The 14,050-nt window shown below is 57.7% G+C and overlaps 1 protein-coding gene across 1 annotated transcript; it reads left to right on the forward strand.

Moving 5' to 3' along the window:
- The first annotated feature begins 1,430 nt into the window (after positions 1-1,430).
- On the forward strand, positions 1,431-11,754 carry NATD1 (N-acetyltransferase domain containing 1). The gene is made up of 3 exons (XM_068423925.1): positions 1,431-1,597; positions 7,348-7,466; positions 8,293-11,754. Exons 1-3 carry the CDS (start codon positions 1,501-1,503, stop codon positions 8,407-8,409), a joined length of 333 nt encoding a protein of 110 aa, XP_068280026.1. The 5' UTR covers positions 1,431-1,500; the 3' UTR covers positions 8,410-11,754.
- Positions 11,755-14,050: the final 2,296 nt, after the last annotated feature.

The following is a 14,050-nucleotide window of genomic DNA, read 5'->3' on the forward strand; positions in this document are numbered from 1 at the left end:
TTTCCTCCCCCAGTTTTGCATGTCGTTGAAGCACCGAGGTTATTGAGCAGATCCTGATGCGGTGCATAGAAGCTCAGGTTCCTTCTGGTTTTGGGGGTGCACTTAGTGCAACTGCCCCACAAACGCTGATTATGGCCCCTGCGTCCCCCCCCAGGCATCCGTGTGGTCCCATGACAGCCCACGCACAAGGTTTCCCTTGCTTTTGGGACCTCTGGGACAAGCACCTCAAAGACGGTTGTTCATGTGGCAGCGTGGCCACCCCGACGAGCCTCCTGGGGCTTTCTGGGGTTTTCTGTGCTGTAGGGTGATGGGACGTGGTATTGCCCTGCAGCGGGACACAGCTGGGCCCCCCCTGCCCTGGCAAAGGGCTCACTCCTGGGAGCGGCACAGCATCGCATGGGGGCCATGACCCAGGGCTTCCACCGCACCCCACAGTGTCAGCGCAGGGCACCAGCACAGCACCAATGTGCCAGTCCCGTGTGCTGGTTCAGTAGGAGTACAACAGGCCAGGGCCAGTGCACCAGTCTGGCAACAGTGCAGCACCAGTACACCGGGACAGAGAACCCAGTACATGGGCAGCCTGCCCAGCGCAGTAACTACAGTAGAGCAGTGGCACAGCGGGGCAGTACCAGTGCCCCAGTGCTGCACCCCAGCACAGTACCAGTAAAGCCAGTACAGAGTACCCAGTCCGGGACCAGTACATCAGTCCAGGACCAGTACACCAGTACAGGATCAGTCCAGGATCAGTACACCAGTCTAGGACCAGTACATAAGTCCAGGACCAGTACAGGATGAGTAGATGACCAGTACATCAGGCTAGGACCAGTACACCAGTCCAGGATCAGTCCAGGACCAGTACACCAGTACAGGACCAGTACAGGACCAGCACATCAGGCTAGGACCAGTACACCAGTCCAGAATCAGTGCAGGACCAGTACACCAGTGCAGGACCAGTAGAGGACCAGTACACCAGTACAGGACGAGCAGATGACCAGTACATCAGGCTAGGACCAGTACACCAGTCCAGGATCAGTCCAGGACCAGTACACCAGTACAGGACCAGTACACCAGTGCAGGATCAGTAGAGGACCAGTAGAGGACCACTACAGGACCAGTACACCAGTACAGGACCAGTACAGGACCAGTACAGCAGTAGAGGACCAGTATACCTGTCCAGGACCAGTACACCAGTGCAGGCCCAGCCCAGAGCCCCGGGGCCGCCCGGGCAGCGGGCCCGGCCGGGACTGCCGCGGGTGCGCGGCCCCTTTAAGCGCCGGCCGCCCGCACCAAAACAAAAGCGCGGCGCGGCCATTGGCTGCCCCGCGGGCACGTGGCGCACAGCTGGGTTCCTGCGGCCGCGCGCCGGGGCAGCCCCGCGCCGCCCGCCGCCACGGCCCGGCCCGGCCCGGCCCCGCTCCCCCGGCGCCGCCCTCGGCATCGCGGGGCGGGACGCGGCGCTGCCCTGCCGGGGCTCCGCGTCGCGTACGGCCCGGCGCGGCCATGGCGCACTCGGCGCCGCTCGGCCTCTTGGAGCAGGGCTGCCCCATCCAGGTGGAGCACGATCGGAAGCGGCGGCAGTTCACCGTGCGGCTGAACGGTAAGGGACGGGGGCCCGGGGCTCCCCGGCACCTTCCCTGCTCCCCTCTGCCGCCGGCTCTACCTCTCTGGGACCCCTAGTATCTACAACCCCCCCCGTTTCCCCCCGTTTCCCCCCGTTTCCCCCCGTTTCCCCCCGTTTCCCCCCGTTTCCCCCCGTTTCCCCCCGTTTCCCTCCTCTCCCTGTGCCCCTATTGCTGCTGCGTCCCACAGCACCTTCCCTTCTACCCCCCACCTTGCCACCGTGTCCCCCTGACACTCTTCTGAGCCCCCCAGTACCTTCCCCAGTCCCCCTGGTTCCTGCTGGTGTCCACCATCCTTCCTGTTCCCCTAAAACCTTGGCCCAGGGGATCTGGGGGTTCTTTTTGCCCCCTTGGTTGCTTTCGAGGTGTGGAGCCCTGTGCTGGCCTGGGCAGGTCTCAGGGGGGGACTAGCTTGGCCCCCCCAGCAGTAGGTGCCTTTGGGTGACATGGAGGTGCCATGCCAGGTTGGTGTGGGGGGACATTCCTCTGCGCATGAACTGCTCGGTGGCTTTTCTGGTGGGATTCCTGTGGGGAAGCCTCTTGGGGGTGTGAGTGGCCCATGGGGGTGCTGGTGCTGTGGGATCCTACTCGGTTCGGTAGGATCCATAGCCCAGATCCAAGCTGCCATGAGCATCTGTGGGAGCGGGGCTGCAGAGATGTGGTGACGCAGTGACCCCCCAACAGATCTGTCACGTATTGGGCAGAGTGAACAGAAAAGTGGGTGCCACTGACGTTTCTTTATGGCACGCTGATTCCTTTCCAGCCATCCTCTTAATGGTTAATCTCAAATATTCAACGATCCCGGGAAAACAGGCTGTCTCGCTGCCCTACAGAAATTGCAGGGTAGTTGCCTTTAAAAAAAAAAAATAAATAAAATGGGTAGTTCAGAAATTATACAGACTGTAGGAGCCGTTCTCAATAAAACAACAGCATAGTCTGGATTTTATTTTAGACTCTTCTTCCCCCCCATCCCATTTTTATTTCAACCACTAATTACAAAGTGCAGGCTGGAGGCTCAGCAGTGGTGGAACAAGGAAGGAGGAGACGTGCGTGCTGGGTGCGGAGGCAACGATTTCACCAACTGCTTATTTCAAACAGAGAGAGATGAAACGAGGTCCCGGGTGACGGGTCCCCCCTGCCATCGCGAGAGCTGTAACGCAGCATCGCTGTCGGCGAAGTTCATACTAAAGAGGAGAACTGAGGACTAACAGTTACTAGGGAAATGTAATCTTTTTATCATGGTTTGCTGAATAAAACCTCTGCCAGCCACGCTGTGGGCCGAGTAGTGTTTGGTGGCTGCGCGGGGATAAGTTGGGTCAGGAGAGGAGGAACTTTGAGAGTGGGAGAATCAACTGTGGGACCCGTGGTGGGAGTTGTGTGTGAATTGGCACAAAAACCTCCTGCTTCAGGAGGGGGTGGCTGCAGCTCGGCGAAGCCACGGCCTTCCCCAGGGTTGGAGGTGGATCCCAGCGATCAGGGATGTTTTTTTTTCCTGGGAGTTCAGAGAGACCAAACCGTTTTTTCAGTAGTTCAGTGCTGGCTGTGTAAGGAAGCCGAGCTGAGCAGCGAGTGGAGGTGTTTAAGAAAAGACTGGACATGGCACTTAGTGCCCTGGTCTAGTTGCCATGGTGGTGTCAGGGCAATGGTTGGACTCGATGATCCCAGAGGGCTCTTCCAACCTGATTGAGTCTGTGATTCTGTGATTCTGATGGTGTTCCTGCCGCTGGGCTGGTTAACATCCACGCTGGGCTGGTTAACATCCACGTAGGGCTGGTGTTCTGCCTCTCCTTCTTGTTAGGCATTTGCTGATAACAGCCAAGCCCTGGAAGGTGGTCAGAAGATAACCATCTCTGTGGGAGTGCGTGGCGGGGTGTTTATTTCCTGCCCTGCTCTCTTCATTGCTCCCGCTTCTGGCCCGCTGAGCATCAGTGATGCCGAATGCTCTGGCAGATTTTCCCTGCTGCATGCAGGGAAATGACAAGAAACGGGTCAGGCACAGGGTTTTAGCTTCAGTGTGACCCACATGTCCCTCAGAGCACTTTTGTGTCCCGTGTTACTGCACTGTGGCAGAGGTGAACGGCAGCCCATGGGGCGAACCTGCAGCTTGCCAGTGGGCTCCAGGGTCAGCTTGTCTGTGGTGTCTCGGCCCTAATTTCAGCTAGATGTTGAGTGTGGGTGATGCTCTGGGAAAACAGGGTGCATGGGACTTGTGGACCAAGGTCTCTGGGCTGATGGTTTGGTGGTTTCCAGTAGTGTGATGTTGGGTAGAAAACCTTCTGTGGTGACATTCTTATGGAAATCCCTGTAGCAAGAGGCCTGAGACACTGTGAAAGCTGTGAACTAGTTGTGAAAGTGTTTTCAGCATCGCCCCGTGTTTGCCTCTGCGCCCTCATGTAACCTCACACCAGGACTCCCTCCTTGCATGCAAGAAAGATGACTTGTGTTTGTTGTTTTCTGGGTTGCTCTATTTTTTCCTCTTCTGAGCCCTCACTGCTGCAACGTGGCTCCTAAAACTCCGATAGAAACAGCTGCTTCACTTTAACACATTCCCTTTTGCCTTGCATCCCGAATGCAGAAGCATTGAGAAGCTGAAGTAAAGCTGATTATAACCAGAACTCATTATCCCTCTGAGAAGAGGGTAGAAAGAAGCCCAACTGGATTTGTAATCGGTTGAGATGTGACTAACAGCACGAGCTGGCCAGAAACCTCCCACTGCAGCGGCTGCGTTGGTAAACATCAATTTGTTGAAGCTAAAAACTTCCATGAGAATCATATAGGCTGGTTTTCCCAGGAATAGTTGGGTTTGTTTTTTTTTTTTTTAGATCCAAGATAAAATTTCTGATCAAAACAAGAAACCCAAAGAGACCCCTACCCCGAAGTAGTCATCTGGTCAGTCCAGCTGCTGGCACAGCTGCTTGGGGCAGGGGAACAGCACTTTTAGCAGCGGCCTCTTTGATTTATTGATGCCCATCAAGCACATCAGGCTCTCCGCTCAGGAGAGGTTCCAGTTCCTCAGGGATGCACGGGCTCCTCGCACACCCGCGCTCCCATTCATTCAATGCGTGGGTGCAGCAAGCCACGCTTCCCAAACCTCCCGCTCCTCCCAGCTGGGTTTGGGCAGCATCCAGTGGCTGGAAGCTCCTGCTTTGCCTGCTGCTGATCTGAGTGTCGGGAGCTCCTTGTCAGGAGTCCAGGCTTGGGTGTATTAGGAGAACCGGAGCAGGTTGTGCCTGGGTGCTTTACTCCCTGCTGGGGCAGATCCCCTCCAGGAGGGGAAAGCTGCCGTGTTTGCAGCGGGGACGAAGGGATCTGGCCACCAGACACTGCATCAAGATGTCCCCGCTCTTCTCCCGTGCCACAGTGGCCTCGAGAGAGCTCCTAAACAGGAAACTGCTTCAAACCAGCATGCCCCCCCGCCGCCGCTCCTGCGACCGAGGCCCCTCGGTGAGGGTTGTGCTGTCTCCGCTCTGTGCTGTCTGTTGTGCTCTGTTGTGTTTTCTCTCCGTAGTAACGTGCCGGTGGCTCACTGGGGAACAAGGCCAGCCCGCGGCGTGCAGTGAGCCCCGGCCCAGGGTGCATGCATTCCTCGGGACGGCTTGTCCTCTCCGCTCGCCCCACACGCAGCTTCTGGCAGCCACCGTTTGGCTCAGCAGCCAGAAGAGCCGAGCTGCTGCCTGCCTCTGGACTTTCCTGGGTCTGAGAGTGGGAAATGGGGCTGGTGTCTTCTCTCTCCCACCTTGCTCTCGGGGAATGGCTTTGCAGCAGTGCCCCAAGGAGGCTGGAGCTCAGGGGCTGCCTCCAAAGGCTGCTGAGCGCAGAAGCTGTTCCGCAGGCAGCCATCCCTCACCGGGCCCCTGCCCTGCCCCGGTCCCAGGCACACAATGGTGTATTGTAGGCTGGGGCCGGTGCAGAGGGACAGGGAGAAGGCCTCGGGCTGGGGGGACGGGTCCTGCTGTGCTGCCAGTGCTGCAGCATTCCCTCGCTGGGCAGGTACCTTGCACGCCCCGGGAGAGGGGACCAGCGAAGGATGGGCTGGAGCGCGGTGCCTGCGTCTGCCCGGACGCCTGCCGTGTCCCTTCCCAGCTCGGGGCTGGGGCCGGGCTCACTGCTCGTTCCCCTGAGGCTCCTGAGCTGCCCAGCCTGGGGACTTGTGCCTGGTGGTGCGGCCGAGCCTGCGGCACAGGGGCCTCGTCTGCTGCCCAAAGCTGTCCGCCCTGCTCGGGTAGAAGCTCTGTGCCACTGGTCCCGGTGGAAACCCTCCGTGGAGAGCAAGCTTAGACCTGGTCTCTTTCCCACCTCCCAGAAAAGCTTCCCCTTCCCTGTGCGTCCTGTGATTCGAGGGAGGGAGGGCGGGCTGGGGACCAGCTGTGCTGCCATTGCTGCCATCGCGCAGCCTCCTCTCGCTCCTCTTTCTTGCTGGGCTGATTTGCATTGACTCAGACTTCCTCGCTCGCGGTGGCCTTGAAGCCGAGGTGCTGCGCAGGGGAGCGTCTGCGAGTCAGACACCGTGATCAGGCTCACGGGGCACTGCTCCGGCCGGCCAGACCTGAGCTTGCTTTGCCAAGCTCTGTGCAGGCTGATAAAATCCCTGCCCCGAACTCTACGGGAAATAGGCAGGCAGGCGGGGGGCCGGCTTGCGGTATCCCTCTTCTGCTGTGTTTTGGTGTGGTTTCTGCTCGTGTGCCCTCTTTTTGGGGGTGATTGCAACAATTTTGGGGCTGAGCTGCTCCTGTGAGGGGTCAACATCGCTTCCAGCTCCCCCAGCTTGGCAACGTTCCCTTTGCTGGGAGCAGCCCCCTGCATCCAAGGTACCACGTAGCAGCAAGGCTGGCTTCTTCCAGCATCGTATTGCAGCTTGTCTCTTTGATGGGAAGCTTGCATTTCTGAAACTCACTTTTAAATACAGAAACTCTCTAGAAATTAAATGTTCACTTTCTCATTGAAGACAGAAGCTCAGGTTCTGCAGATGAAGCCAGAGAGGTGTTATTAGCTCTCCTCCGATTTACATGTGTGCTGAAACTTCTTTTTTTCCTGTAGCTGAACTGCTGTGAGAAAGGTCAGGGTGTTGCAACAGGAAGCCTGTGTGCATGTAAATGTGTGTGCGCAAACCCCCTTGCACGCCTGCGTGCGCTTTCCTGCGTGTTTGTGGGATTCAGCTCTCCCAGCATCTTCCCCAAAATGTGTCTGTCCAAATGCTGCAACACCAGGCCAAGGGTCTTGTCCTGTTTTGCATGCCATGACAAAAAACTCTGTGCTGTGGAGAGGAAGGAATTGGCCATTACCTGGGTCAGCTTTGTCCTGTTCTTCCCCCTCCTCTTTTTGCCCTCTCCTCCATCAACACATCCCTCTCCTCCCACCAGCTGCTTTCCTGCCCTAAACATGTGTTGGCATGTTGGCCCTTGATTCAGGGCTGGGTAGAAAAGGTCCAGGGGCTTGGGGAAGCCAAGCAGAACTCCTCTGCTTACACCTCGGGGAGACCAACAGGGATGTCCAAATGTCACTGAGAGGAAAGTCTCTGCTGAGACTTTCCTACCTGAGAACACCCAGCACCCCAGCCGTTCCCGTGGGCATGAGGAGCCCCGCGAGGGCTGTTGGCTGTTGTAGCAGTCCCAAAGCTGCGTGTCCCCTGCTGTGGGCTCCCTGGGGAACGGCTCCAGCCGACAGTGGGCCGGCAGCCTGGGGATCCCTGGGGACATCCGGAGCCTCACCCCTCTCTTGCATCCCCCAGGTTGCCACGACAAGGCGGTGCTGCTCTATGAATATGTGGGGAAGCGGATCGTGGACTTGCAGCACACGGAAGTACCAGACGCCTATCGAGGGAGAGGAATAGCCAAGCACCTCGCGAAGGTACGGCCCTGGTCACCCCTTCTCCCCTGGGCAGAAGCTGTCACCATCCCGGCCACAGCTAGAGACCTTGGCTGAAGCCAGGCCCATCACGCTGGCATTGCACGTGTGTCCCACGGGAACCATCCCAGCTCCGATGGAAGACTGGGATGGCTGGTGGGGCAGATGGAAATCTGTGGTCAGACATTCCCATTTCTGGTGGCGAGAGGGGCTGGGTGAGTGCCAGCACATCCAGCCACTCACCCAGGCTTGGCCCTCCTGCCCTCCTGGCAGCGAACAGCCCTTGGGGCTGATGCAGCACCTCTCCCAGGGGCTGGACCCCCTCATCACAAAGCTTCAGGGCGCTCGTGAGCCATATTCTTGCCTTGGGCCCTGCTTTTGAGGCCTGCAGCCACACAGGGAAAGCTGAGGAGCCACGAGCACAGTGGTGGGGGGACATTGCAGGGTGATGCTTTGGGGTTACAGCTGCTCCCTGGCCCTATAAGCCAGGGCAAATGGGTGACAAAGGTGGCCTTCACGTGATGTGGCTGGGTCACCTGCAGTGCAGCATCCGCCAGGCTGGATGCATTGAGGGTTACCTGAGGGGTCCCTGCACACCTCTGGTTAAACTGGGGACCCTGTGGCACTGTGGGGGCTGTGGCAGGATGGCTGTGCTCTGCCCCCAGCCCCCTCCCTCCACCTGCCTCACACAGGGGGTACATGATGGCAACCTGCTGCTTCCCCCAGCTGCATGTGGGGTACAGCAGCCCGGACCCCCGGGAGGTTTCAGAGGAGAGCGTAGGCTGAGGGTGCTGGCTGTAACCCATCCGTCCTCTCTGGTTGGTTGCAGGCAGCCCTGGACTTCGTGGTGGAGGAGGACCTGAAAGCTCACCTGACGTGCTGGTACATTCAGAAATACGTCAAGGAGAACCCACTGCCGCAGTACCTGGAACACTTGCAGCCTTAAGGCAGGACAGCTCTGACACCAGCGCGCCTGTCCCTGACTGTTCGACGCGGCCTTTGCTTCTCTGCGGTCTCAGGAAACCCCCTCCCACGCTCACAATTCCCATTTTTTTTAAGCGCGTCCATGTGGTGCATGAGGACGTCCTCCTCCTCTCTGCCCACGTGTGAGCATGCCTACGGCCCCTGGGCCAGGCTGGCTCTGGGCACACGGGCTGCCCCCCAGTGCTCTTCTTTCCAGGCCAGGGGGTGGAAGAGGATGATTTTTCCACCAAACTCCATCACAAGACTAGGAGATGACCTGTTCTGCACCTCATCCTCTCCCCTCTGCTTGGCAACAGCTGTGAACTGTCTGGGGGATGTTGGTTAGAGGTGGTTGTGGGGTACCAGCCCCCCTTTCCTCCTGGCAGCTGGGAGAGATGCTGTGGATTAAGCCTTGTGGGACAGGGGGAGGTGCTGGAGGAGCCCCAGCCCTGTGGCAGGTTCATCCTCTGCAGCATCTGTTGGGCACCAAGTCTTGCCCAAGCCCACGTGGGGCACAGGTGAGAACATGTGGGCCATGGTGGTGCCTCAGCAGCTTTGCTGCACCGGCTGTGGAGACACTGGGACGGTGACACCTTCGAGCCTAGAGAGAGGAGCAGCGTGAGGAGTGGGCTTCGGCCACGGAGGCTGCGGCAGAGCATATGCAGCCTGAGTGTGCAGAGGAAGAAAGGCGGCTGAGTCGCAGGCGCTGCTCCTGGGAGATGCCAGCTCCTGCCCAGGCATCTGTACATAGCCCTGGCGTGGCATCCCCGCAGGGTCGTGGGCCGTTGTTCCTGTCTCTGCTCACTGTTGTCGGTGTTGACCGTGCTGGTGTGGACACAGCCTGCTCAGGAGAAGAGCACCAGTCCCCACAGCCAGCCCTGGCCTAAGCAATGAAGGAACATCCCATGCTTTTGCAGGCGCCAGGGCAGTTTCCTGCAGCTGCAGAGGAAAGGCTTCCCCCCATCTCCCTCGACTCCAGCTAGCTCTGCACCCCTGTGTGTGCCCCATATCCTAAGGCCTGAGCCGTCATCACATCCTGAGAGGGACCTGGTCCTGGCCTGTCTCCAGGGCTCGGTGCTAGAGCTGCCTGCCTCTGCGTGGGTGCTTATCGCTCCTTATGGCCTCTGGAAGGAGGCCCTGGCTCGGGGCACGACCCCTCTGCTCACTGGCTTCCTCGCAGCTCCAAGCCCTGGGCACTGGCAGCATCGTGGGCTCCTCAGCCGGCAGCAGGGAGGAACACCCTCGCGTTTTGCTGTTACCTCTGCGGATGATGACCCCGTAGCACAGCTCAGCGTTGCCACAGTTGGATGTAGAGGTAACACTGACAGCAGGGCACTGCCTGGCTCCGGCTTGCTGCCTGTCCTGCCTTTCCCAGGCTTTTCAGGGCCTGAGCTGGACCCCAGAGCATCTCCCCCGGGAGCTCTTGGGATTTTGCAGTGTCCCAGGGCTGGGCTGCAGTGGGGGAGACAGTGCTGCCGACATGCCAGCCCTGAGCAGCTGCTGGGGGCTGCTAAAGAGCCTTTCACCTGGGGGCTAGATCTAGACTTAGCTTATCTCTCAGCAGGGACTAACGTTTACAATCTGTGCCACGGACTGAATGAAGCCCCGGCCAAGAGGCAGCTCAGCCCTCTCAGAGCTCAGTGCAAAGTCCACAGAGGCAAATGCAAAAGCTCCTACAAGCTTCTCTCCTGGTTGGGTTGATTGGCGATGGAGACCCTGTGCCTGATCTCAGCCAGGGAGGCCCTGAGCTGTTCCTCCTGGCCGCTGGCTCGAGGTGAAGCCCTGCCACCTACTTGTGTTTCCACCACCGACATAACACAGCCCTCTGCCCACAGGCTTGAGTAAAACCCCCAAACTCTATCCTGCCCTGCCACACTGCAGGCTGAGACCCCTGTCCGTGACCACCACCTGCCTGGGGAGGGACTTGTGCCCGGCCGCAGACCCATCTCTGGTTCATGCTGCTCAGGAAGGGCATCGGGCTCAGCCGTGCCGCTGCCTCGTGCTTCTGCCCTCTTGCTGCCTATTTCAGCCTGGCTGCGACCTTCAGGATGGCTTAGAGGGACTGGGAAAGGGTCGCAGGTAACAAACTAAAGAAAAGGCGCTCAAGAAGAAATCTGGGCTGCTAAATGTTCACTCTTTAACGTGCAAAACTCACTTCAACGTCTAGCTACAGGAGCAAGGCTGGCTCTGTTACAGCCAAGCGATGACAGAACCATCCCTGCTCTTGATCCCAAGGTGAAGCTGAACAGCCTCCTCTCCTGCAAGCCAAGATAAGACACCATTGTATCTTTGTCACAGCGGGGCTGGGTGCTTGGAAGAGATGTGTGTCTGGTTGCCTCGTGGGCGCAATAGCGTGAGCTCAGTGCTGCAAGCCTCTGCCTTGGTTTTGTGCTCGTTTTCCCTGTGTGACAGTTCCCAGAAGTACCCTGTCGTGTCTGCCGCATGAGAGCGGCTCGCTGGGGTTGTGCTGTGGTCGCTGCACTGGCAGGGTCTCAGCGTCCAAGCCCGGCCCTAGAGCCCTTCGTGCTGCTCTGACAGGAACCTCATGCTTCCCAGCGCTGGATCACAAGTGGCAATCGCTGCCTTAAATCAGGCACCGCACAGTTTTGCTGCTGCTTCCCTTCGAGGTGCTACAACTCCTCCAGCGTCTGACCTGACGGAGACATGTGCCAGTGTCTGTGCCAACCGTTTCACTGCTGTACCCATCCTCCACCCTGGCATTCCCTTCCCTGTGGTCTTTGATGTCAGCGAATAGCAATACCCACAGGTCACCAGCGATGCCATGGTCCACGGTGCTCCTGTGATCTGCCACTGCTGGGCGGGAGGTGGCTCGGAGTCCCTTGGCGTTGGACAGCCCTCCCGCCTCTCCGCCGGCTGCCCCTTCCCAGCTTGTCTCTGCAGGATGGAGCTTTGGGTCCTGTGCTGCCCCTTGGTGCTGACTAAGCCTGAAGGAGTTGGGGATCCTGGACTCTCTCCAGCAACGGGAGTGTGGAAGTGGTTTGGTTGAATATTGAGGTCCCCAAACCCATTTGAACTACAGACCTTGGTGGGTGAGGAAATGCAGATTGCTGTCAAACCTGCTTCCACATCGCCCAACTTGAAACACCCCTTCCCTCGTCCGCTTTCCAGCGTTGTCTTCCTCTGTCCGAGGTTTCTATTCTGTTGAATTCGGTGGTTACGATGTGCCTTTCCTTCTCAGGACCTGTTACAAATGACCTTTCTGCTTTTGTTTATGTCTAACATTTATCTTTATCCCTCCCTCTGTCATACTATAAAACATGAACATATTGCATGGAATACAATACAATAAAAAGTGTGGTTTAACTGACCCGCAGTGGTTCACTGTGCTGTGCTTGGTGGGAGGCAGGAGGAGGTGCTGGTGGAACCAGGGGACCTGGGGCGTCCCCAGCTCTGTCACCGCTGGGCTGGGTTGCTTTGCCAGAGAGCCTGTTTCACAGGTCCTGTCAAACAACTCTGCTCTCCAGTCCGTGTCCAGGGTATGATTTTTGCTGCCTTGTTCATGCATATTCATTTTTCTACATAAATGTGAACAGTCTTTTTCTCATCCCAAAAAAAACACATCCTCTAATGAATCTAACCCTGAATCTCTTAGACAGTAACTACCATGCAGCTGTCTGTCTTGGAGAAGATGAGAGAAACGGCAGAAGTTGGCAGATCTGCACATTGGTGTACTTGGCAACTGCTCTACTACCTAGCTTTCCCCTCCAAAAAATGGAGAAAATGCTCCTTCTCTCCCTCATGAGGAAGAGCATCTCGTGCAAGAAGAACCCCGTCCAGGTGGTGAAGATGGTGGAGGGTCTGTAAGACCCTTGCTAGGTTCAGGACAAAGGAGTTTTGGTCCCAGGCCTGGTGTTGGCCACAGCTCCCTGTGACTTGCAAACAGCTGCTCGTGCCTTTTCATCACCTAACCTGGGTGCTACCTGCAGCACCCTTCTCCCATCACAGAGCACCTCAGAGCCAGATCCCAGGCAAGCCCGGCATGCTCCCATTGCAAGTGAACGGGGAGGCATGGGCTGAAGTAGTGAATTGTATTTCATGTCACAGGGCCGGCTGACCTCGTGATGACTGCATAGAGCTTGGGGTGAGTGGGATCACAACTGGTTCCTCTCCTTTGCCGGCTGATCCACCCCTGCTCATGCTCACCAGTCCTGCCTTGAGATTTTGGGCCAAACAGTCTTTGGGAGTTGTCTTGCAAATGCAGCCTCTGGTGAGCAGGCACTCAACATTTGTGTTCATCAGTTTAAGGTGTTTGAAAACATCAAGGCATGAACACATTTAAACAGCCAGCCGGTGGAGTTGTTCCCTGCTGTGCTTGGCCAGGGCAAGGCAGGAGCGCAGGCGACTCAGAGAACACAAGGTGTTTCCCTCCTGGGGCTCCTCAGCCCTGGGAGCACAGCCCCAGCACTCGGGCTCTCAGCACAGCATGTTTCCGTCCTTCCTAAAGCTGGGTGCAAGGTACGGAGGCTGAGGCCTGAGATTCAATAGCTGAAAATGCCAGGTCTGGGGGGGGTGGTGGGGAGAAGGGGTGCAGCTTATTTACAGTTATGATTTGATCCAACATGACAAGTGACAAGTGGCCCCTGGGCTGCAATTTGAGCAGGCAGGAGCGTGGGTTTTGCTCCTCCCAAGAGACAGCCCGGTAGGTTTGGGTTATAGCACAAGCTGGGCTGTTGCTGGTAACATGCTCTGTTTACATTCCACATTCCAGACAGTCCGATGCTCCGGCCTGCCTCAGCGACGCTGCCGCTCGGCTGCATGCTCTGCCAGGCTGGGCACGCTTCCCAAACACCTCTTGTTCGTGCAAATGCACCGTTTACCTCCACCGAAAGAACCAACTCCCAAATTATGGCTGAGAAAGCAGGCATGCAGGAGGGCCCTGCATCCGGGAGCACAGCCCTGTGATGCCTGCCAAGGTGGAGACAGCCATGGGTTTGATCTCTCTAGTTACATTACATCCCTCGGAAATAACGTTGTCAAAAAAGAGGCTTTTTCTAGGAATGGGAGATGCAAAGACAGGGCCACTCTCTCCTGAAGCGCGCTGTCAGGCTGGAGGAGGGCTAGTTGTGCTGAGGACAGCTGGCAGCCCAGCGTACCTCCAAGAGAGGGGCAGCTGCGGAGCAGAGAGCTGCTGTTTGTTAAGGGAAAACTAATTCCTGAGGAAAGGGCTCCTCTCCTGGGAGAAGTCAGAACTGGGAGCTAGAGAGGGCCCCGGAGAGGCACAAGGATCCCAGAGACACAGCACCCAAGCGCCCTGGCACAGGTCGCCTTGGGTGACCCTGCTGGGGCTGGTGGCTGAGGACAGGGTGGGTCCTGGGACACCCCCACAAAACCTCCAGCATCGACTGCTGCTGGATCGACGGGAGCTGGGGAACCTGTGGCAGCGGTGAACCTGCACCTCGTTTTCTAGTGGTGTTTGGCTATAAACTGTTATTCCTCCCCAGAGCAGCAGCAGTGGTGAAGCCTCCCCATTCCCTGCTCCTCTTTCAGAATTGATTAAACGGGCTAAATTTGCCCCAACAAAGCCCCGTCTCCCTTCCCCAGGAGGGTCCTCCATTCCTCCTCCCCCTGCGAACACAGATCGTGTGTTTCTTTTGGAGCAGGAA

The sequence above is a fragment of the Nyctibius grandis genome, chromosome Z, assembly GCF_013368605.1.
Source record: "Nyctibius grandis isolate bNycGra1 chromosome Z, bNycGra1.pri, whole genome shotgun sequence".
Lineage (NCBI taxonomy): Eukaryota > Metazoa > Chordata > Aves > Nyctibiiformes > Nyctibiidae > Nyctibius > Nyctibius grandis.